This window comes from Microcaecilia unicolor, unplaced genomic scaffold (genome assembly GCF_901765095.1).
Source record: "Microcaecilia unicolor unplaced genomic scaffold, aMicUni1.1, whole genome shotgun sequence".
Classification (NCBI taxonomy): Eukaryota; Metazoa; Chordata; class Amphibia; order Gymnophiona; family Siphonopidae; genus Microcaecilia; species Microcaecilia unicolor.
Genome location: NW_021963045.1, coordinates 124,214 through 146,576, shown reverse-complemented (window position 1 = coordinate 146,576; position 22,363 = coordinate 124,214). Strand labels below are relative to the sequence as shown.

Below are 22,363 nucleotides of genomic sequence, written 5' to 3'. Positions count from 1 at the left end.
AATTTTTTTCTACAAGGATTCTTTATATAAGATTTATATAATGGTCTTTGTCTTCTGTGTTTTGGATATGAGATAACTTCATATTAAATCAGACCATGTTTCGGTAACTCAAAATGAATTTCAAGATTTGTGCACAGTGTTTTGTCACTCTTTCCTCTCCAGCTGTTGAATGAAATATCCAGACATCTTCCAGGAGTTCTTTTTATAAAGTTTAATTCTAATTTTCCTGGAACTCAGGAAGTGCTGTATTTCTAAAAAGAACAAGTAGGAAAGGAATCTTATCCCATATGGGAAATTGTAAGGCCAACAAACTAATTTCTTTTAGTAGGCTTGACCTTTGGAATTAGTTTGTAGCTTAAATAATACAAAATAATAAAACAATGTAGCTCAAAAAGTTCTTTTCTTCCATATGATCTGACAATGATATGTGATCAAGAGCAGATTTTGTGCACCTATATCATGGCAGAACCCCCCCCCCCCTCCAGAAAAAAGGCAGGAGTTATAGAACACAAAAACAGAACAATGAACTGCACCAAAATAAAAACAGAAAGAATAACTCAAAATTTAAAAAACGTACATGGCCATGTTGCAACAAAAATCTGTATTGGGGCCAGCAAAGCCATTGTGTACCCCGAGCTGGCATGGGCAGGAGTGACTGAGGTTTGCTCCTGCCTGGGCTACACCCAAGACCACCAGAGACACTAAGGTAAGCCTGGGAAAGCCTACAGGGGTGTCATGATGATGGGGGGAGGGGAATTCACAAGGAAGAAGACAGCCTTTGCAGGGCTGGAAGTGTTGGGGGGGGGGGGGGGAGTCCAGGAGGGCTGCTTCTCTTGGGGGGGGGGGGTCTAGGAGAAGACCAGGCTTTTCTTGGAGGTGTCAGGTATGAACTGGTTTGTGGGGATTTGGGCCCTCTGCTCGGAGGAAGGGGTGTGGGAATGGGGATTGGAATGGGGGGGGGGAGGGTGGGAATAGATAGTTCCCCTTATGCAGGTTCTGGCTGAATATCAACCAGGACCCACATAAGTGGCAGAGGCCAGCACATGTCCAGTCATGCCCAAATATTTAATGCTTGTGCCTGTACTTGTCCCAGCATTGAATAGTATGGTAGTTGCAGAATCAGACATGGTTAATGGAAGATAATAGATATATATATATATTTTTAAATTTAAATTAATTTTATTGATAACTCAAAGTTAAGCAACACAACACACAACATACTCAATATTGCCAACTTACAAACAATAAGATACAATGCATGAACCATACAGCTTGTAAACCGCCCTTTCCCCCTACCCCACCCCACCCCACCCCTCCCCCTCCCATCCCCTCCATCCCAACCCCTGTACCACTCTATTTCCAAAGTCTCAGGAACCTTCCTGTTGCTATCCGTGTTGATTCAAGGAAGTACAACAGGACCAGTAATCCGGACCTTTTGGCAGCCCACAGACTACGCGATTACCTTTGTACACTAGGAAAAGCAGCTTGCTACAGGGCAGAGAGGAGGTGGAACCCCCCCCCCCCCCCCACCCACCCACTCCTCATCCAAAATCAACAAGCATTAATAAGTAAATTCCGACCCCTTGGGCTTAGAATCTGAAGATAAGGCATCCATATCTGGAGAAATTGTTTTCTACGTTTAGGCGACGTTTTGGAATCTCTAGCCTCCCAAGATGCATGCAAATCACTCTCTGGGGTGCTTCCAGGATCTGTTTTGGGAACCACTGGCATAAGGATTTTAAATTGAAAATGATAATTCACAGGAAGACACCTTCTTGCACTGCCTGCTCATAGATTGCTACAGCCATGGATTCCACACCAACGCTCTCAAGTTCATGCTCTGGTCATCCAACATATTGTCTAAAAATACTGTTCTAAACAAGCACAAACATTGTCAGGAGAACATAATCCATGCTAGGGACAAGAATTTTCACGTCAGTCAATTTTTTGTTACTTTTCAATGCGCACTATTTGAAATTAGTACATGCGAGAATGCAAACATGAAATAACAGTGACCATAAAGAAACAAAAAAATAACACAACTTCAATGAATATTCTCACACTGGTTTAGGAGTGGAGAAGTAGCCTAATAGAGCAGCAGACTAAGAATCAGGAAACCAGGGTTTTTTTTTTTTAAACAGGAAGTATTAATATATACCAGGAAATATTATCATTAAACTTTTGCCCATCATATTTTGGGAACCAAGGAGGAAAATATAATCTAAGGAAATTAAAAAAAAAACGAAGAGGCTACAGAGTTTCAATGACGGCTGATTAAGGATACTCAAACGATTTAACCATCTCAACTGATAATTTTCTCTCTAACAAAGATTCTTCTAGCCGCTTAAGATTACAAAAAGGTAATTAAGAACATAAGCGTTGCCATACCGGGACAGACTGAAGGTCCATCAAGACCAATATCCTGTTTCCAACAGTGGCCAAGCCAGGTCACAAGTACCTGGCAAGATCCCCAAAAAAGTACAAAACATTTTATGCTGCTTATTCTAGAAATAAGCGGTGGATTTTCCCTAAGTCCATTTTAATAATGACTTATAGATTTTTTTTTTAGGAAATTATCCAACCCATTTTTAAACTCTTTTAAGCTAACTGCTTTTACTACATTTTCTGGCAACGAATTCTAGAGTTTAAAATTACACGTAGAGTGAAGACATATTTTCTCTGATTTGTTTTAAATTTACTACTTAATAGCTCCATTGCATGCCCTCTATTCCTTGTATTTTTGGAAAGAGTAAACAAGCGATTCATGTCCACCCATTCCATTCCACTCATTATTTTATAGACCTCTATCAAATCTCCCTTCAGCTGTCTTTTCTCCAAGCTGAAGAGCCCTAGCCTCTTAATTAATCGCACTATAGATTGCAAAACCTCTGCATGAAAAATATAAAACATTATTCCAGCCAGGGTCTAAATCCCACTGCAGCCCCTTGTGATCTTAGAAAGTCACGAAGTGGGTCTTTTACAATTTTCGTTCTCGGATGAGATGGCAAAATTCATGAAACCAAAAGTTGAACTTAGCTTGTGTGGCAATCTGAGGCAGTAGAATCATCCCAACTTCAATTGTTCAACTTTTAGTTTCATGAATTTTGCCACAGATGATCAATAGAAATCAAATCAAATAAAACATGGAAAAGAAAATAAGATGATCCTTTTTTATTGGACACCTATACATAATATTTTTCATAGTTGAAGATTATTTGCACCAACAACAATCTTTCATAAAAAATTGCTTGTTGGTTTGGCTGGCGGGGGTTGTGAACTGTGAACTGTGATTTGCATGCTGGAATTTCACATTATAATATTATAACAGCATTCTGAGGATACCATAACCATCTGAGGTTTTTTCCCCCCGTCATTCCTTTATGGTGCTAGATTACAGAATGTTTATTCCTCACTCTAGCTTTTGAACTGAGTTTGGACACTTACTGGATAACAATATCAAATAGCAAATGAAGAAAATGATCACTGCTAAGAAGTTTACACTCAAAATAAATTGATAGTGATCAATCCCAACACACTAGTCTGTTCAGGGGGTCTTTATAAGCAATTATTCTTCATCTTGACATTTCGTCCTTTAGATTGTAAGCTCCTTCGAGTAGGGACTGTCCTTCTTTGTTCAACTGTACAGCGCTGCGTAACCCTAGTAGCGCTCTAGAAATGTTAAGTAGTAGTAGTAGTAGTAATCTTTTGCTGTGGATTCTTGCTGAGCAATATAAATGGATTGCTGTGCTACTGGTGAATATATACACCTGTATTTCAATCTAATATACATGCGAGCATATTTTTGAGGACTGATTCTATATTTTTTCTATGTTTTAGAGAATGAGACTAATTGAAGAGTTCTCCTGAAAAAGTGATGGTGAAATGGGCTCCCGTTGGGATAGTCCAACAACAAGATAAGTCTCTCTTATGCTCAACATTTAAAAAAACTGCTGTATGATTGAAAAGTACTTGGATGTTTGATGGGACCCACTAGATGTGTTCAGGAAATAAAGGGTTTTAATCCTTGCAAAAAAGGTTTTTGATAAATAAAAAAAGAGAAAAATCTTGATATTTGATACAGTTTTTTTTTTTGAGCCAATGATTAAATGCAGCCGAGCTGAAAACGCATAACCATGCAATTCTAATGAATGCTATCAGGCTTATATTCGAAAGTGATTGCCGGCGATCTTCCAACATAAATCGGGAGATGGCCGGCGATTTCTCAAAAGTGGTGAAATCGGTATAATCGAAAGCGGCTTTTTTGACACCATCGTCGCTTTCCCGTTGCCGCGCCGGCGAAAGTGCAAGGGGGCGTGTCGGCGGCGTAGCGAAGGCAGGACATGGGTGGGCATGGGCGTGGCTACCAGATGGCCGGCTTTCATGGATAATGGGAAAAAAATGCGGCATTCATCAGTATTTCGCCGGGTTTACTTGGTCCTTTTATTTTCACGACCAAGCCTCAAAAAGGTGCCCCAACTGACCAGATGACCACCGGAGGGAATCAAAGATACGGTTCCGGCCAGCTGTTGCGCTGCCACCAAAATAGATCACCGGCGACCTATTTCACTGGCGACGTTCGATTATGCCCCTCCACGTTAGCTTCAGCAACAACTGAGGCTCTTTTTCCTTCCATTAATGATAAAAATAACAAACAAACAAACAAACAAACAAAAAAACCCAGCAAAAGATGAAGAGTAATTAAGAACTGCTTATAAAGACCCCTGAACAGACTTGTGTTGGGGTTGATCACTATCAATTTATTTTGAATGTACACTTACTGGATAACACAGATTTAAGGTGGGAGCACTTAGTGCTTCCTAAATACTTTTGTAAGTCTTGCACCAGGGGCATAGCTACATGGGGCCCCATAGATTTGGCTCTGGCCCCCCCACCGCCAACCCCTTCGACCCCCCCTCCCGCCACTGCCCTCGCCATCGGGTACCTTTGCTGCTGGGGGTCCCCAACCCCTGCCAGCCGAAGTCCTCTTCTCCAGCGCGGCTGCGTTGCTGATCTGCAAGGCTTCTGTTTCTGTGAGTCTGAGGGTTGGCAGCGGTGGGAAGGAGTGTTGAAAGGGTTGGCACCGGAGGGGGGGGGGGGTGGTCAAAGGTGGTGGTGGCGGCGGTGGCGGGGGGTCAAAAAAGGCAGGGGGGTCAGCACCTTTTCTCCAAGCTGAAGAGCCCCAGCCTCTTCAGCCTATCCTGATAGGGAAGTCGTCCCATCCCCTGTATCTTCTTTGTCGCCCTTCTCTACACCTTTTCCAATTCCACCTTTTTTGAGGTGCGGCGACCAGAATTGAACACAATACTCAAGGTGCGGTTGCACCATGGAGCGATACAACGGCAAAATAATATCTTTATTTTTGTTTTCAATCCCTTTCCTAATGATACCCAACATTCTATTTGCTTTCCTAACTGCAGCAGCACATTGAGCAGAAGTTTTCAAAGTATCATCAACGATGACACCTAGATCCCTTTCTCGGTCCGTGACTCCCAACGCTGATCCTTGCATGACGTAGTTATAGTTTGGGTTCCTCTTTCCCACAAGCATCACTTTGCACTTGCTCACATTAAACGTCATCTGCCATTTAGATGCCCAATCTACCTGTCTCGTAAGGTCCTCTTGTAGTTTTTCACAATCTTCCCGCGATTTGACTACTTTGAATAACTTTGTGTCATCGGCAAATTTTATGACCTCACTAGTTACCCCCATCTCTAGGTCATTTATGAATATGTTAAAAAGTAGAGGTCCCAGCACCGATCCCTGAGGGACCCCGCTAACTACCCTTCTCCATTGCGAATATTGACCTTTTAATCCTACTCTCTGTTTCCTCTCTTTCAACCAGTTTTTAATCCACAGTAAGACACTATCTCCGATCCCATGCCCCTCTAATTTCCTCTGTAGTTTTTCATGAGGGACCTTATCAAACACCTTCTGAAAATCTAGATACACAATATCAACCGGCTCACCTTTGTCCACATGTTTGTTTACCCCTTCAAAGAAATGCAGCAGATTGGTGAGGCAAGACTTCCCTTCACTAAATCTATGTTGACTTTGTCCCATTAGTCCATGCTTTAGAATGTGCTCTGTAATTTTGTTCTTGATTATAGTCTCTACCATTTTGCCCGGCACTGACGTCAGACTCACCGGTCTATAATTTCCCGGGCCTCATCTGGAACCTTTTTTAAATGTCGGCATTACATTGGCCACCCTCCAATCTTCTGGTACCATGCTCGATTTTAAGCAAAAATTACAAATCAATAACAGTAGCTCTGCCAGCCCATTTTTTAGTTCTATCAGTACCCTAGGGTGAATACCATCCAGTCCAGCAGCTTTGCTACTCTTCAGTTTGCAGAACTGCTCCATTACATCTTCCAGATTTACAGATATTTTAATAAGTTTTTACGACTCTTCAGCTTTGAATACCCTGTCCAGCACCGGTATCCCATCCAAATCTTCCTTGGTGAAGACCGAAGCAAAGAACTCATTAAGTTTTTCTGCTATTTCTTTGTCTTCCTTGATCGCCCCCTTTTACACCCCGGTCATCCAGCAGGCCAACTGATTCTTTTGCCGGTTTCCTGCTTTTAATGTATCTAAAAAAAATTTTTACTATCAGTTTTCGCCTCTATCGCTTTCTTTCAAAATCTCTCTTTGCCTTTCTTATCAGCGCTTTGCATCTGACTTGATATTCCTTATTTCAAATGGAAAATTAAGGGCGGTAAAAGCCCAACCTATAGTGCATCTTGATAATTTTGCACTAAATAATTTTATCACATGCTAAATCATTTTAGCATATGCTATAGGGTTTTAGAACGCACTATAGATTTTTAGTGCACTTTATAATGACAGAAATAAGAGGAGATGTTTTTTGTGTTGTTTTGGATAGGAAATGACCCAAAATGGAACAACCATACGAAAAAGCACATCTGGGCCTTCAAGACTGAGACAATAGAAATCCTTTATTGCTGAAAGACCCGACACGGGCCGTGTTTCGGTGTGAAGACGCCTGCCTCAGGGGTCCACAGTGCTTAAAAAGGAACACTTTAAAAACAGGCTCCTTGTTGTTTTCTAACCAACGGCGTTCACCAAATACTTGTGGAAGTTTGCGTTTATTCCAACATTGAGAGATATTTAAACAACAAGGAGCCTGTTTTTACAGTGTTCCTTTTTAAGCATTGTGGACCCCTGAGGCAGGCGTCTTCACGGCGAAACACGGCCCGTGTCGGGTCTTTTGGCAATAAAGGATTTCTATTGTCTCAGTTATTAAGGCCCAGCTGTGCTTTTTCTTTTGGTTACTTTGTATTGTGTACTGTTTTTCACCCTCTCTTTTCTTACTCCAAAATGGAACAAATCATGGGGCTGGTGGTTGGGAGGCGGGGATAGTGCTGGGCAGACTTATACGGTCTGTGCCAGAGCCGGTGGTGGGAAGCGGGACTGGTGGTTGGGAGGCAGGGATAGTGCTGGGCAGACTTATACGGTCTGTGCCCTGAAGAGCACAGGTACAAATCAAAGTAGGGTATACACAAAAAGCAGCAAATATGAGTTATCTTGTTGGGCAGACTGGATGGACCGTGCAGGTCTTTTTCTGCTGTCATCTACTATGTAACTATGTAAAATGACAAAACATCCCAACAACTTACAAGTTGTGGTGTAAGAAGTGTATTTGAGGGGCTAGGAGTAATCCCGGATAATGAAAGCATTCTGCTGGGAATCCTCACACAATGAAAATGGCATGCAGCTAAACAAGTTACGTCTAATGCTGTAATTATCATTTCGGTCACGACACAGAAAAATGCTCTGTATTTTTACAGGATTGCTATGCAACTGTTTTCCAAACAACCACGAAGATTAATGACCTGAGAAAAACAAATGGCCTACTTTTTTCTCATACTTACCCTAACTTTTACTTCACCCTTCGTATAATAAATGTTGTTACCGGGAGCCAAGGATTGCGCAACTCATGCAAGGTTTATGTTACAAAGGGGCCAGTGGGCTGTTTGTAAAAGATACCACAGATTCCAATGTCATCAAGAGTCAGCACTACATTAACTTATATCTTACACTAAAGGAGCACAATGATGGGGAACTTTGTAGTCTGAGTACGACAGAAAGCTAAATTAATGAGACAGGCTGAGGGAGTAACAAGAACCCAGAACCCATTCGAGAGCAAAGCCTGCAGCAATCATAGCTCACAACATTTCTTTCTCATACCACCAAAAAATTTCTGCATTTCTGCTGTTTGAATTTTCTCATGTTAAAGCATAATCCTTCTCCTAGTTAGCCCAGAAAGTAAAATACTGAATACCATGCTAACCCATGAAATTCAACCACACAGTTGAGTTGGCAAATGAGTGTTTTAACATGCTGCACTCTTCCCCAAGAATGGTAAATGGATCTTAAGAGAAAGGGGACTTGATATAGTGCCTTTCTGTGGTTTTTGCAACTATGTTCAAAGCAGTTTACATAGTATATAGAGGTACTTATTTGTACCTGGGGCAATGGAGGGTTAAGGGACTTGCTCAGTCACAAGGAGCTGCAGTGGGAATTGGACCCAGTTCGCCAGGATCGAAGTCCGCTGCACTAACCACTAGGCTACTCCTCCAGTAGCAACATTCCATGTAGAAGCCTGCCCTTGCAGATCAGCCGCATAGGCTTCTGTTTCTGTGAGTCTGACGTCCTGCAGCTGCGTTGCTGATCTGCAAGGGCAGGCTTCTACATGGAATGTTGCTAGTGGAATAGCAACATTCCATGTAGAATCTCTAATAGTAGCAACAGAATCTCAATAGTAGCAACATTCCATCTAGAATCTCCAATAGTAGGAACATTCCATGTAGAAACTCAAAAAGTAGCAACATTCCATGTAGAATTTCAAATAGAGAGTTGCACGGGGACAGAAATCTTACCCATCCCTGCCCGTCCCTGCTGGAATCTTACCCGTCCCCACCCATCCCCACTGGAATCTTACCCATCCCCACCCATCCCCGCAAAAATTTAAACCATCCCAACCCGTCCCCACCCGTCCCCGCAAGAATTTAACTCATCCCCACCCATCCCCGTAAGAATTTAATAGTACATAAAAGAAAGTTCCAGTCAGCTCCCTCAGTCTCTCTATGGATTTGAGCCACAGCACTGTAGGCAAGAAAGGAACGGAAGTTGGAACTTGGAACACTCTGGTGCGCACATGTAAGATTTGTCTCTGATTCACTGACAGTGTGTGCTGAGAGGTCGCCACATGCACGCGCCAGTTGGTCAGGTGAAATCTGATTCTCGTGCCTGTGTCAGAGCTGAGGTCTGTGCACCAGCCTGGGAGCAAAGAGGATTAATAGTAACATAGTAAGTGACAGCAAATAGACCTGAACAGTCCATCCACTGCCCAATAGTAACACTCATGATCAATTTATCATTAAATCAACGAGTGTGATATTATCTACTTGATTATGGTCTTTCTTTCGTGTTTCTGGAACAAAGACCACAGAAGTCTATCTGGCCCCATCCTTATGTTCCAACTGCTGGAGTTGCCATCGAAGCCCACTCCAGCCTATTCATGTTCTCATTTGTGGGACACAGACCATAAAAGTCTGTCCAGCACTGTCCTCATGTTCCAGCCACTGAAGTTGCTGTCTAAGCCCTTTCCAGCCCATCCTACACCAGATTGCCATGTATGAGACACAGACCATATAAGTCTGCCAGGTATCAGCTCTAGTTCATCACAGCCAGAGTCGCCATCTAAGTGTCACTTGACATATCCACACACATGCAGCCATTTAAGGTTAGCACGCCTTTTTGAATTCCGTCATCATTTGTGACTCTACCACCTCCTTAATGGAAGACTTTCCACATTTATGCTGTTAAAGCAAGGAAGAAGAGGAGGAGGAGGAGGAGACAGCACTCAAATAAATTGGTATTCGGTAGATGAGAGGCTGGTGCAGGTGCAGCTTACACTTCCACGGGAAGCCCACAGAACTGGTTCCATCCCCGCGGGAACCCTGCAGGAACTGCCTCCGTCCCCGCGGGAACCCCGCAGAACTGCTTCCATCCCCGCAGGAACTGCCTCCATCCCCGCGGGAATCCCGCGGGTTCCGCGGGATTCCCGCGGGGACGGAAGCCGTGCAGCTCTCTAATTTCAAATAGGGAAAGGGAAATGGGACTTGATATATAGCCTTTCTGAGGTTTTTGTAACTACATTCAAAGCAGTTTATATCATATATACAGGTATTTGTTTGTACCTGGGGAAATGGAGGGTTAAGTGACTTGCCCAGAGTCACAAGGAGCTGCAGTGGGAATTGAACTCAGTTCCCTAGGATTGAAGTCCGCTGCACTAACCACTAGGCTACTCCTCCACTAGCAACGTTCCATCTAGAAGCCTGCCCTTGCAGATCAGCCACGCAGGCTTCTGTTTCTATGAGTCTGACGTCCTGCAAGTACATGCAGGACGTCAGACTCACAGAAACAGAAGCCTGCGCGGCTGATCTGCCAGGGCAGGCTTCTACATGGAATGTTGCTAGTGGAATAGCAACATTCCATCTAGAATCTCCAATAGTAGCAACATTCCATTTAGAATCTCAAATAGGGAAAGGGAAATGGGGCTTGACATACCGCCTTTCTGAGGTTTTTGCAACTACATTCAAAGCGGTTTACATCATATATACAGGTACTTGTTTGTACCTGGGGCAATGGAGGGTTAAGTGACTTGCCCAGAGTCACAAGGAGCTGCAATGGGAATCTAACCCAGTTCCCCAGGATCAAAATCCACTGCACTAACCACTAGGCTACTCCTCCACTTTAAATTGAATGCCTTCATTAGTCCTCAACCTTTCTGTATGTCTTTGCATTGTATTTATTAGGAACTCACATTCAAAAGCAAGGGAGAGATATTTTTTGGTAGAAATGGGAAAAATGATCAAAGAAGGACATTTGCAGGTCATATTTGCTCTGGATCCTTAAATAGCAGTTTCAAAGAATTTTTTTCCTAATTCTGAGAAATATGGAAACCCAAGATGACTGAATTATTTAGCATGATGTGTGAAAAATCAAATCACATCTCTTTCAAATGTCTCCAAAACTGAACAAGTGACATCTTGAGGAAATGCTAAAATGGTTAGGGCTCTTCAACTTGGAAAAGAGACGACTGAGGGGAGATATGATTGAGGTCCACAAAATCCTGAGTGGTGTAGAACAGGTAAAAGTAAATCAGTTTTTTACTCTTGATAAAAGTACAAAGACTAGGGGACACTCAATGAAGTTTAGATTGTAAGCTCTTCAGAGCAGGGACCGTCCTTAGTTATTAATTTGTACAGCGCTGCGTACCCTAGTAGCGCTCTAGAAATGTTAAGTAGTAGTAGTAGTTATGTGGAAATACTTTTAAAACAAAGAGGAGGAAATATTTTTTCACTCAACAAATAGTTAAGCTTTGTAACTCTTTGCTGGAGGATATGGTAACAGTGCTTAGTGTATCTGGGTTTTAAAAAGGTTTGGACAAGTTCCTGGAGAAAAAGTCCTTAGTCTGCTATTGAGACAGATATGGGGAACCTACTGCCTGCCCTGGGATTGGTAGCATGGAATGTTGCTACTATTTGGGTTTCTGCCAGGAACTTGTGACCTGGCTTGGCCACTGTTGGAAACAGGATACTGGGCTACATGGACCATTGGTCTGACCCAGTGAAAGAGGATGATTCATATAGCTGCCTTACGGGGAAGTTATCGACTTGGGCCACTGTTAAGATGTGTTATTTTGCTGTTAACCCCGGTTATTAGTAACTTGGTCTCATTACATAAAATGGGACCCGTGCTGAAATAGCATGAGTTAGTGGTAGAATAGCACATCTTAAAGGTAGTCCTCGTTGGTAACTATGCCCCTTGGGAGGGAGAGTTATCAATGGGGGATACAGTTAAAAGTCAGGTTATTTTACCACAGAGTCCCATTTGAGTAGCCCAGTGGTTAGTGCAGTGGACTTTGATTCTGGGGAACTGAGTTCAATTCCCACTGCAGTTCCTTGTGACTCTGGGCAAGTCACTTAACCCTCCATTGCCCCTGGTACAAAATAAGTACCTGAATATATGTAAACCGCTTTGAATGTAGTTGCAAAAACACAGAAAGGTGGTATATCAAATCCCATTTCCCTTTCCCTATTTGAGATTCTACATGGAATGTTGCTACTATTGGAGATTCTACATGGAATGTTAATGTTGCTACTCCACTAGCAACATTCCATGTAGAAGCCTGCCCTTGCAGATCAGCAACACGGCTGCGCAGGCTTCTGTTTCTGTGAGTCTGACATCCTGCACGTATGTGCAGGACGTCAGACTCACAGAAACAGAAGCCTGCGTGGCTGCATTGCTGATCTGCAAGGACAGGCTTCTACATGGAATGTTGCTAGTGGAGGAGTAGCCTAGTGGTTAGTGCAGTGGACCTTGATCCTGGGGAACTGAGTTCAATTCCTACTGCAGCTCCTTGTGACTCTGGGCAAGTCACTTAACCCTCCATTGCCCCTGATACAAAATAAGTACCTGAATATATGTAAACTGCTTTGAATGTAGTTGCAAAAACCTCAGAAAGTCCCCTTTCCCTTTCTCTTTATGCTAAATGTAACCTGACTTGTAGTAAAATAACCCAACTGAGCTGTAGCCCCCATTGATAACTTACCCCCCCTTAGGGGCCATTTTACAATGCCGTGGTACAGCTACCGTGGTGTTGGCATGTGCCAATCAGGCACTACTGCAAGGCTACCGCAGGAGCCCAGCCCCCTCCATATACCATTTCTGGCATGCCAGTTTTTAAAACAATGTTTTGCACCAGGGGCTTACCTGGCAGTAATCGGGCAGCACTGCCCGGTTATCACCGGGTTAAATGCAGGAGCCCTTACTGCCTCCTAAATAGGTGATGGTAAGGGCTTCCCTGGGAAATGCCACACAGCTAGTTCCTTTAAAACAAAAGAAAATGCCTTTTACCTGCTGCAGTAAAAGGGGGCTTCGTCACCGTGGGCCCTCTTTCACCACGCTGTGGCAAAAGGGGCCCTTAATGTTTTAAAATGAAAAATGTATTTTCTTAGTGAACAGGCCCAACTGACAAAAATGTGACCAGTGTATTATGCGGGGATTTTTGGAATTATAAAGACAACATATTTTATGACTCAGCCTCTGAATCATGCAATTAATGAATTGGTTTGTGAATTGATTCAGCTGACCTCATAAAACTCAAATAGCCAATAGCAATAACAGTTTCAGGAAGTGTGTTCTCGAAACTTTGTGTTTAATTTTTTTTTTTTAAAGCATGATTATTCCTGGCCTGAAGCCCCGTTGCATAATTGCATAATATCCAGATTAAGAACATAAGAATAGTCATACTGGGATCAGACCAATGGTCTGTCTAGCCCAGTATCCTGCTTCCAGCAGTGGCCAATCCAGGTCACAAGTACCTGGCAGAAACTCAGTTAGTAGCAGTTCCTGAAACTAGCTTCTCATTCTGCAGAGGCGGTCTATAGAAATATCTCATAGCTATTTAAAGCACCTGTAGACAAGAACAAATTATTCTACTTAGAGAATATTTGAAGACAGCATAAACTTTGGTCTGAATGTATCCGTTGCTCAAGAGATTGATAGGTCATGAACAGCGGGGTCCTGAGAAATGGCCTGAGCTAGTGTAGGTGTGTGTTTTGGACATGAACAGATCCGTTTTTTAGCGCGCCTGTAAAAAAATGCCCTTTTTCATCCAAAAATGGATGTGCGGCAAAATAAAAATTGGCGAGTGTCCATTTTGGACCTGAGAACTTACCGCCACCCATTGACCTAGCGGTAAGGTCTCATGTGTTAACCGGGCGGTAATGGTCCATGCTCATACATTGGCAATTATCTCTCGGTCAGTGCTGCGCACAAGAAAATTTCCGGTGCGCTTAGTGGACGCGCGTGAAAAATGAAATGATCACCTGGGCCACGTGGTAGCTGAGCAGTAGTTCAAAACTGACATGCGTAGGGCAAGCGTACGCGCCTACGTGGCTTAGTAAAAGGGCCCCTCAGGTTTCAAAGACCCTGCTTTTGGTAGTGTGTCTTCAAGTCCTTGAAAAATAGCTCGTGAGATTCCTTTTGTGTGTCTTCTTAATGAATTTGCTTGTAACCTCGGTTTCTTACTATGTCTTGCTTAGTCTTAACCTAACCACATACTTTGCTTTCATTGCTTTATTGTAAACCGCTTAGCTAATTACTATTTATAAGCGGTATGTCAAATGAACTAAAGCATAAACCATCTTAGAGACCCCCAGATGTTCTAAACCCTAGTGAGCTGTGCAGGAGGCATCAGAAGGGCATCCATCCCATCAGGTAGGCTCCTGCCTCATCTAGGGAAGATTCCAGTTTACCAACCTACTCCTAGGTCGGACTTTTGCTTTGCCTTCAACAGGAAAGATGCAGTGCAACCATGTAAGTCTCATCTTTCCAAGAGTAATATCTTGGATTTCTGCATCTGATAATTCTGAGTAGACTATCTTTCCAACTTAGGGTTGAGGGAAAACCAGAGCCCTAGAACTGAGCTGTGTGAATTTTTCTGGGATGTCATATCTTAGAAGATGGCTGGTCTAATCATGAATTCTATCTTGGTCAAGCCCTGAATTGTAATTTGGTTAAGTGCTACCTAGAAAATGTGCCTCAAGGGATATAAAAAGTTGTATTACCGCTCAGAAGTTAAATACATTTACTGCGGATTGGAGCTGTAAATATTATTCTCCTCTGTAAATAAAATAGACCTATTCTGGGAATGACAGCTGAAGTAGTGGCTTGAACTTAATTTCTATTTATGTACTCATTAGAGTCTAACAATATGGTTGTTAATATTTGCCAGCAGTCTGCAACTTCAGAGCGGAATCTCTATCCAAAGACAGATCTGGACAACCTTGTAGCTCTAAAAATTCACCATAGGTCCACTAAGACACCTGATCGACTACTGTCCATAAAAATCCCTTAATTTGGACATGCCTAACACCCCTGAAGAATTTGGTTACATAGTCATTATATATTTTGTTAAAACCAGATCTGTTGGGTGACCCTCAAAGAGTGAGCAGGGAACCATTGAACAGCCACAGAGGACACTGAAGATATCACAGTGATGAATATGTTGAAAGGCGAGAGAGAGTCAGAGAGAGAGTGTCAGAAAGAGTCAGCATTTTTTAAAACACTGACTGTTGCCGGCTACATTAGCGTCAGATATTCAATGCCAGACCATGTCTGGGCACCAGCACTGAATATTGGGGGCTGGCCACCGGAGCTTATGCAAATTCCAGCTGATATTCAGCCAGGCCCACATAAAACAATTCTGTGGGCTGTGGCTGAATATCAGGCTGCCACCCACGTAACTTAAAAATCCACCTCCCCAGGCTCCTGAATCCACCTTCCGATACCCCTCCCAATGAACAGGTCCCCTCCCCAGACTGGCATCCACATAACTTAAAAATCCACCTCCCCAGGCTCTCCAATCCCCTTTCTGATCCCCATCCCAATGAACAGGTCCCCTCCCCAGACTGGCATCCACATAACTTAAAAATCCACCTCCCCAGGCTCTCCAATCCCCTTTTTGATCCCCATTCCAATGAGCAGGTCCCCTTCCCAGACTGGCATCCATGTAACTTAAAAATCCACCTCCCCAGGCTCCTGAATCCGCCTTCCGATACCCCTCCCAATGAACAGGTCCCCTCCCCAGACTGGCATCCACATAACTTAAAAATCCACCTCCCCAGGCTCTCCAATCCCCTTTCTGATCCCCATCCTAATGAGCAGGTCCCCTTTCCAGACTGGCATCCCCATAACTTAAAAAACCACCTCCCCAGGCTCCTGAATCCGCCTTCCGATACCCCTCCCAATGAACAGGTCCCCTCCCCAGACTGGCATCCACATAACTTAAAAATCCACCTCCCCAGGCTCCTGAATCCGCCTTCCGATACCCCTCCCAATGAACAGGTCCCCTCCCCAGACTGGCATCCACATAACTTAAAAATCCACCTCCCCAGGCTCTCCAATCCCCTTTCTGATCCCCATCCCAATGAACAGGTCCCCTCCCCAGACTGGCATCCACATAACTTAAAAATCCACCTCCCCAGGCTCTCCAATCCCCTTTCTGATCCCCATCCTAATGAGCAGGTCCCCTTCCCAGACTGGCATCCACGTAACTTAAAAATCCACCTCCCCAGGCTCCTGAATCCGCCTTCCGATACCCCTCCCAATGAACAGGTCCCCTCCCCAGACTGGCATCCACATAACTTAAAAATCCACCTCCCCAGGCTCTCCAATCCCCCTTTCGATCCTCCCCCCCAATAAGCAGGCCTCCTCCCCAAATAAGCAGGCTCTTTTTGACCCCCCTTCCCCCTGAAATGATTCCCCAACCCTCCCCCACCTGCCATCACCATAGACCCTCCCTGGCCAATCCTGGTAGTTCAGTGGGACATTAGGAGCAGGAGCAAAGCCCATTCACTGCTGCCTCTAGTGGTGGTTTCCAGGAAGTGACTGCCATGACCTCTCGCGCCTTGCAGTACTGCATTTCTAGAATTGTTTTCTATGTCCATTAAACTTATGCATGTAGTACAACCATATGGAAACATTTATGTGCAGCTATAGATATTCCTTGGATGGGGTTGACACTTATGCATATACAGGGTGAGGGGAAGAAAAAGTAACCCTCTACAGTTTTTTGCAGTTTTCTCAGCAACTGCTTTGAATTTCAATGAGAAATTTTAATGTACTTATTTAGTCATCATACTTATGTATTACTATTCAACAACATTCAATTATTTTAAGCTATGTTGATGTCACTGACATTTTAATGATTTTTGCGAGTTAAAAATGTTCGAGCCAGGGGCGTATCTGAACTGCGGCGGTAGGGGGGGCCAGGGCCAGAGTGAGGGGGCACATTATAGCCCCCCCGCCGCCGCCGCCGCCGCCATTGCCGATCCCCCTCCCCCCAGCCGCTGCCATTGCCAATCCCCCCCCCCCGCCGTTGCTGTCGCCTATCTTCGCTGGCGGGGGACCCCAACCCCCGCCAGCCGAGGTCCGCGTCCTCCTGCCGCTGCCGTCTGCCTTTAAAAGAATTCCGTCAGCTGGCGGGGGACCACCAACCCCCGCCAGCCAAGCCGAGGTCCTTTAATTTCTTCTTCCAGTAAAGCTGGCGCCGAAAGTTTCTTCTGAGTCTGACATCGCTGCACGTTGTACGTGCAGGACGTCAGACTCAGAAACATCATTCTGTTTCTGAGTCTGACATCCTGCACGTACAACGTGCAGCGATGTCAGACTCAGAAGAAACTTTCGGCGCCAGCTTTAGAAATGAAAGGACCTCGGCTTGGCTGGCGGGGGTTGGGGGTCCCCCGCCAGCTGACGGAATTCTTTTAAAGGCAGCCGGCAGCGGCAGGAGGATGCGGACCTCGGCTGGCGGGGGTTGGGGTCCCCCGCCAGCGAAGGTAGGCGACAGCAATGGAGGGGGAGGGTTGGCAGCGGTAGGGGGGTCCAGGGCGAAATCTGCGGGGGCCCAGGCCCCTGAGGCCCCACGCAGATACGCCCCTGGTTCGAGCTAAAACAGAGTACAATAACGTCATTCAAACGATACAATTAACAACGTGTTGTGATAAGGCTAAGCACACTGATCAATGCCAAGGGCAGGCAGGTCCGGAACTACCCTACCCAGAGTTCTTTAGGAGGCCTAAAGGAAAGGGTATACCGGAAATCCCGGTGTGAATTCCTGAGAATTACTGGAAGGGAGGCAGCTCAGGAACAGAAATGCCATTGAAGTCAGTCACCAGTAGGGGGCTTACAAAAGATGAAGCCCAATTTCCTTGGGTTGGTAATCAGTACCGGATACCTCCCAGCTGTGAAAGGGGGGAGGAGTGGGATTCCCTGAGAACAGTGAGGGGGAGAGGGAAGGTTGGAAGGAGAGGGCAGAGCCCATTGACTGTGTGGAAGAAGGGAGGGAGTCCCCTTTTGAATGGCCCTGCTCAGAGGATCCTGCACATATGGACTGGGAGGAAAACAACTAAAAGGTAACCTTTCCAGCACTGAGCAGCAGAGCCTGGGTGGTCACAGAAGTGCAAACTGTGAAGAGGGTGGTGCTCTGCTAGGCCTGCATTGCAGGGGTGTAGCCAGACAACAGATTTTGGGTGGGCCTAGGCAAGAATTGGGTGAGCATCACGTGTTCTACCCCCCCCCCCCCCCCCCAAAAAAAAAAAAAATTTATCTCAGCTGGTGGGAAAATGCTTCTTTCCACCTTGGCAGCAGGCATGCACTGAAAACTGAGCGTGCGCAGGTGCCGGTGTCATAGAGAGTAGCGTTTTCGTTACCATCAGGGGAAAATCTTCAGCTGGCGGAGCGTGGGATTCCCTCCAGTTACCACTAAACATGTGCTACTGTTGGGTGGGCCTGGGCCATAAATGGGTGGGCCCTGGCCCACCCAAGCCCACCCGTGGCTACGCCACTGCTGCATTGTGCAGGGGACAAGACTGAAAGACTTTAGTTTGAACTTTTTGGTATTAGTGTTTGAGGAAGTAAGTGAACTGAACCCTTTGGCCTATTTTCCTTCCTTTTTGGAGGTTTGTGGATTGCACTTCAGCTGACGGGTAGAACTGTGCTGAGCTGAAGTGATAACCTGAGTGGGTTTTTTTTTTTCTGTTGGACTTAAGCAGGCCAGCACCTGGCTCAGGACAGGAGGAACTGGTAACCAAGTGAGTTGGAATTTTTCATCTTTTGTGTTTCGCTTTAAAACCAAGTTGGATTACAGTGTGGTGCTTAACCCCATCTGGAGGTGAACACTGGACTGCAGGAGCCCATTCCCTGACCTGTGAGTGAAGGAGACCTTGACAATGTCAAAGTTTTGCAGTTACTGTGAATAATCAAAGTGTCCATCCCCAGCTTTAACACAGGCCTTCATTCGCTTTGGGAAGTTCTTAGACAGCCTTGTCGATCGATCTTTATGGCAGACTGTCCCAGATTATCTAAAGCGCTTCCTTGAGTTCCTCCATTGTTTGGGTGGAGCTTGTGACAGGCCTCCAACATTGCTCCCCAGACAAAAGTCTATGTCACTGTGGCATCATTAACAGTAAGCCAGTCCCCCATTTGTTTCCCAAATAATGGTAGTTTTACAGTGCAAACATTTTTGAACGTGCAAAAATCACTGGGTAGTCACACTAAAATGTCTGTAACTTTGCCGTGCTTAAAGATAATCTCATTCCACTTGGCGCATAAATATAGATTGTAACAACAAATAAAACTGTACAATTCCACACTGAAATTCCAAGCACTTGCTGGGAAAACAGCAAAAACCTCTAGGGGGTTACTTTCTTTTTTTTTTTGCCTCACCCTGTATTTGCACTTACGTTTATATAGGAAAAGGGCCACACAAGTAGCAGGTCTAAATTTGTGCACGTGCTTTTCCTGGCTCAATTTTCAAAGGGTCAAACTTTTGCTTTGAAAATTGGTATAAGGTCTGTGGGTAAAAAGTATGCACAATGTCACACCTTACATGCCAATTCTGAAAATTGCCTCAAAAGAAAAAGATGAAAGCTAGAAAACAAGTGGGTGATGGGTTACATAATAGAACTGATAATAATAAACAGCAGACTTTTTTTTTTTCCTGAGCATTGTTCTTCCTCCCCATTTGCTTATTTCCAATTTGATCTCACTGTTCTAATTGTGTATTATGCAGACATTTGGTCATTGTGCTAGAGTTATTCCATTACTATCATGTAGGCTGTCTATAAGGGGCATAATTGAACGGCGCCGGCCATCTATTTTGGCGGCGCCGCAAAGAGCTGTCCGGAACCGTATTATCGAAAAAGATGGCTGACCATCTTTTATTTCGATAATACGGTTGGGGCCAGCCAAATGCCATAGATCGCCAGGCTTGAGATGGCCGACTTTGTTTTTCAGCGATAATGGAAACTGGAACCAGCCATCTCAAACCCGGCCAAATCCAAGGCATTTGGCTGTGGGAGGGGCCAGCATTCGTAGTGCAATGGTACTTCTGGATATTTAGATCTTGCTGATCAGTTATGTTATGACTTACTTGTTCTGGAGTGCTGTATTTTGTGATACTGTTCTGAGAAATGTTCAATAAAGGCTTCATACAAATTAAAAAAAGTCCCTGCCATGCATTTTCCCTTGATGGCCGTCCCTGACGTGCACTTCCCTTAATGGCCGTCCTTCTCCCCAAAAATCAAAATCAAAATCAAAATCAAAATCTTGCTCACAGCATATTTTTAGTAGTAACAGCGGGATTTGAACCAGCCACCCCTGTATTACAGGGCCAGTGATGTAATCACTTGGCCACAGCTCCACTTCCTTGGCTGTCCCTTCCTTTTGATTATGCCCCTCCAGGTCTCTCTCAGCCACTCACAGACAGCTAAATGCGCTGTGATTGGCTGAGAGAGATTTGAAGGGGTATAATCAAAAGGGAGGGGCATCTAACTAAGTGGAGCTATGGCCAAGTGGTTACATCACTGGTCTTGTAATATAAAGGTGGCTGGTTTAAATCCCACTGTTACTACTAAAAAAAGCTATGAGCAAAAACAGTTTTGATTTTTGGGGAGAAGGACGGCCATTAAGGGAAGTGCACGTCAGGGACGGCCATCAAGGGAAAATGCATGGCAGGGACTTTTTTTTTAATTTGTATGAAGTCTTTATTGAACATTTCTCAAAACAGTATCATAAAATACAGCACTCCAGAACAAGTAAGTCATAACATAACTGATCAGCAAGATCCTTTTTTTTTTTTACGAGCTGGCCGACTGGCTTCCCCTCCTAGGGAAGGAAATTCGCATGCAAATGAGCAGATCCTTAAGGGAAGGACTCTTCCGTGCAGTTTAGTGCACCTGGCTTTAAATCTGCTCCAGGGACCTGCATACTGCTGTCATGGAGCTGGCTGGCATAGAGGCTGGCAAAAAAATGTTTTAAAGTTTGTTTTGGGTGGGAGGGGGTTGGTGACCACTGGGGGAGTATGGGGAGGTCATCCCCGATTCCTTCCGGTGGTCATCTGGTCAGTTTGGGCACCTTTTTGAGACCTGGTCGTGAAAATAAATAGACCAAGTAAAACCCGCCAAATGCTCGTCATCGCTGTTTTTCTTTATTGCATTATCAGCTGAAGCCGGCCATCTCGTAAGCACGTCCACGTCCCACCTTCGCTACCCTGCTGACACACCCCCCTTGAAGTTTGGCAGCCTCCACGACGGAATGCCGGCGAGTGTGTCCAAAAATTGGCTTTCGATAATACCGATTTGGCCGGTTTTAGGAGATGGCCGGCCATCTCCCGATTTGTGTCGGAAGATCGCCAGCGATCTCTTTTGAAAATAAGCCTGCATGTCAAGTCATACCTATTGTATACCACCTTGGATAAATGTCTTCATAAAGGCAGTTAATAAATCTTAATACATAATAGATACATTGGCGCTTTTTGTCTTACCAGTTCACAAGGTAAGTACTCCAGAGGTCGATAGGTAGACGTCCCTCCATTCACCACTGAGAGAAAGAGTAAAAGGTACAGTCGCATGGCTCTGAGGAAAAAAGAATTCATATTAGATTTTAAATTCCACACAATCAGAACAGCCGTCCTGCTTACAGACAAACTATAAAAACAACTCCTAAAAAAATTGAAAAATGCCCCAAAACTAAACCTCCAAACAATGAAAAGAAACAAAAATGAAAAATAAACAAGTCTGCACACCCTTACTAGTGATATTGGAGATAGGGTAACCTTCAAATGCACTCGATCTGTAGCCCCTCCCTACCTCTCCACCCTCATCTCCCCTTACATTCCTACCCGCAACCTCCGCTCTCAAGACAAATCCCTCCTTTCAGTACCCTTCTCCACCACCGCCAACTCCAGGCTCCGCCCTTTCTGCCATGCTTGGAATAAACTCCCTGAGCCCATACGCCAGGCCCCCTCTCTGCCCATCTTCAAATCCTTGCTCAAAGCCCACCTCTTCAATTTCGCCTTTGGCACCTAACCTCTACACCTCTATTCAGGAAATCTAGACTGCCCAACTTGATATTTCGTCCTTTAGATTGTAAGCTCCTTGAGCAGGGACTGTCCTTCTTTGTTAAACTGTACAGCGCTGCGTAACCCTAGTAGCGCTCTAGAAATGTTAAGTAGTAGTAGTATAGGGTGAACTTAGGGGTCCTTTTATTAATCTGTGTTGTGGTTAACGTGGCTTCATGGCATTTTTAAATCATTTTTATTTTGCAGGTTGTGTACTAATGTTGTCATTAGCACATGGTACCTGCATAGAGTTAACGTGGGAGCACTGACTGTCTCCTGTTTAAGAGGCCCTAAGGGGCGAATTCTATATATGACACTGAAAAAAGTGCTATTTTATAAGCCGGGCTTAAAGTTAGACACAGTTTATAGAAT

At 44.5% G+C, this 22,363-nt stretch overlaps 1 protein-coding gene across 3 annotated transcripts in view; it reads right to left on the bottom strand.

The window, feature by feature from the left end:
* LOC115458830 (transforming growth factor beta activator LRRC32-like) overlaps positions 1-22,363 on the bottom strand; it is a 66,047-nt gene that overhangs the window by 19,205 nt on the left and 24,479 nt on the right. For all 3 annotated transcript variants that reach the window (XM_030188650.1, XM_030188649.1, XM_030188651.1), the window contains exon 2: positions 21,416-21,506. In XM_030188650.1, coding sequence (XP_030044510.1) covers positions 21,416-21,502 — 87 coding nt within the window. In that variant the 5' untranslated portion in view covers positions 21,503-21,506. The remainder of the gene's footprint in view (positions 1-21,415; positions 21,507-22,363) is intronic.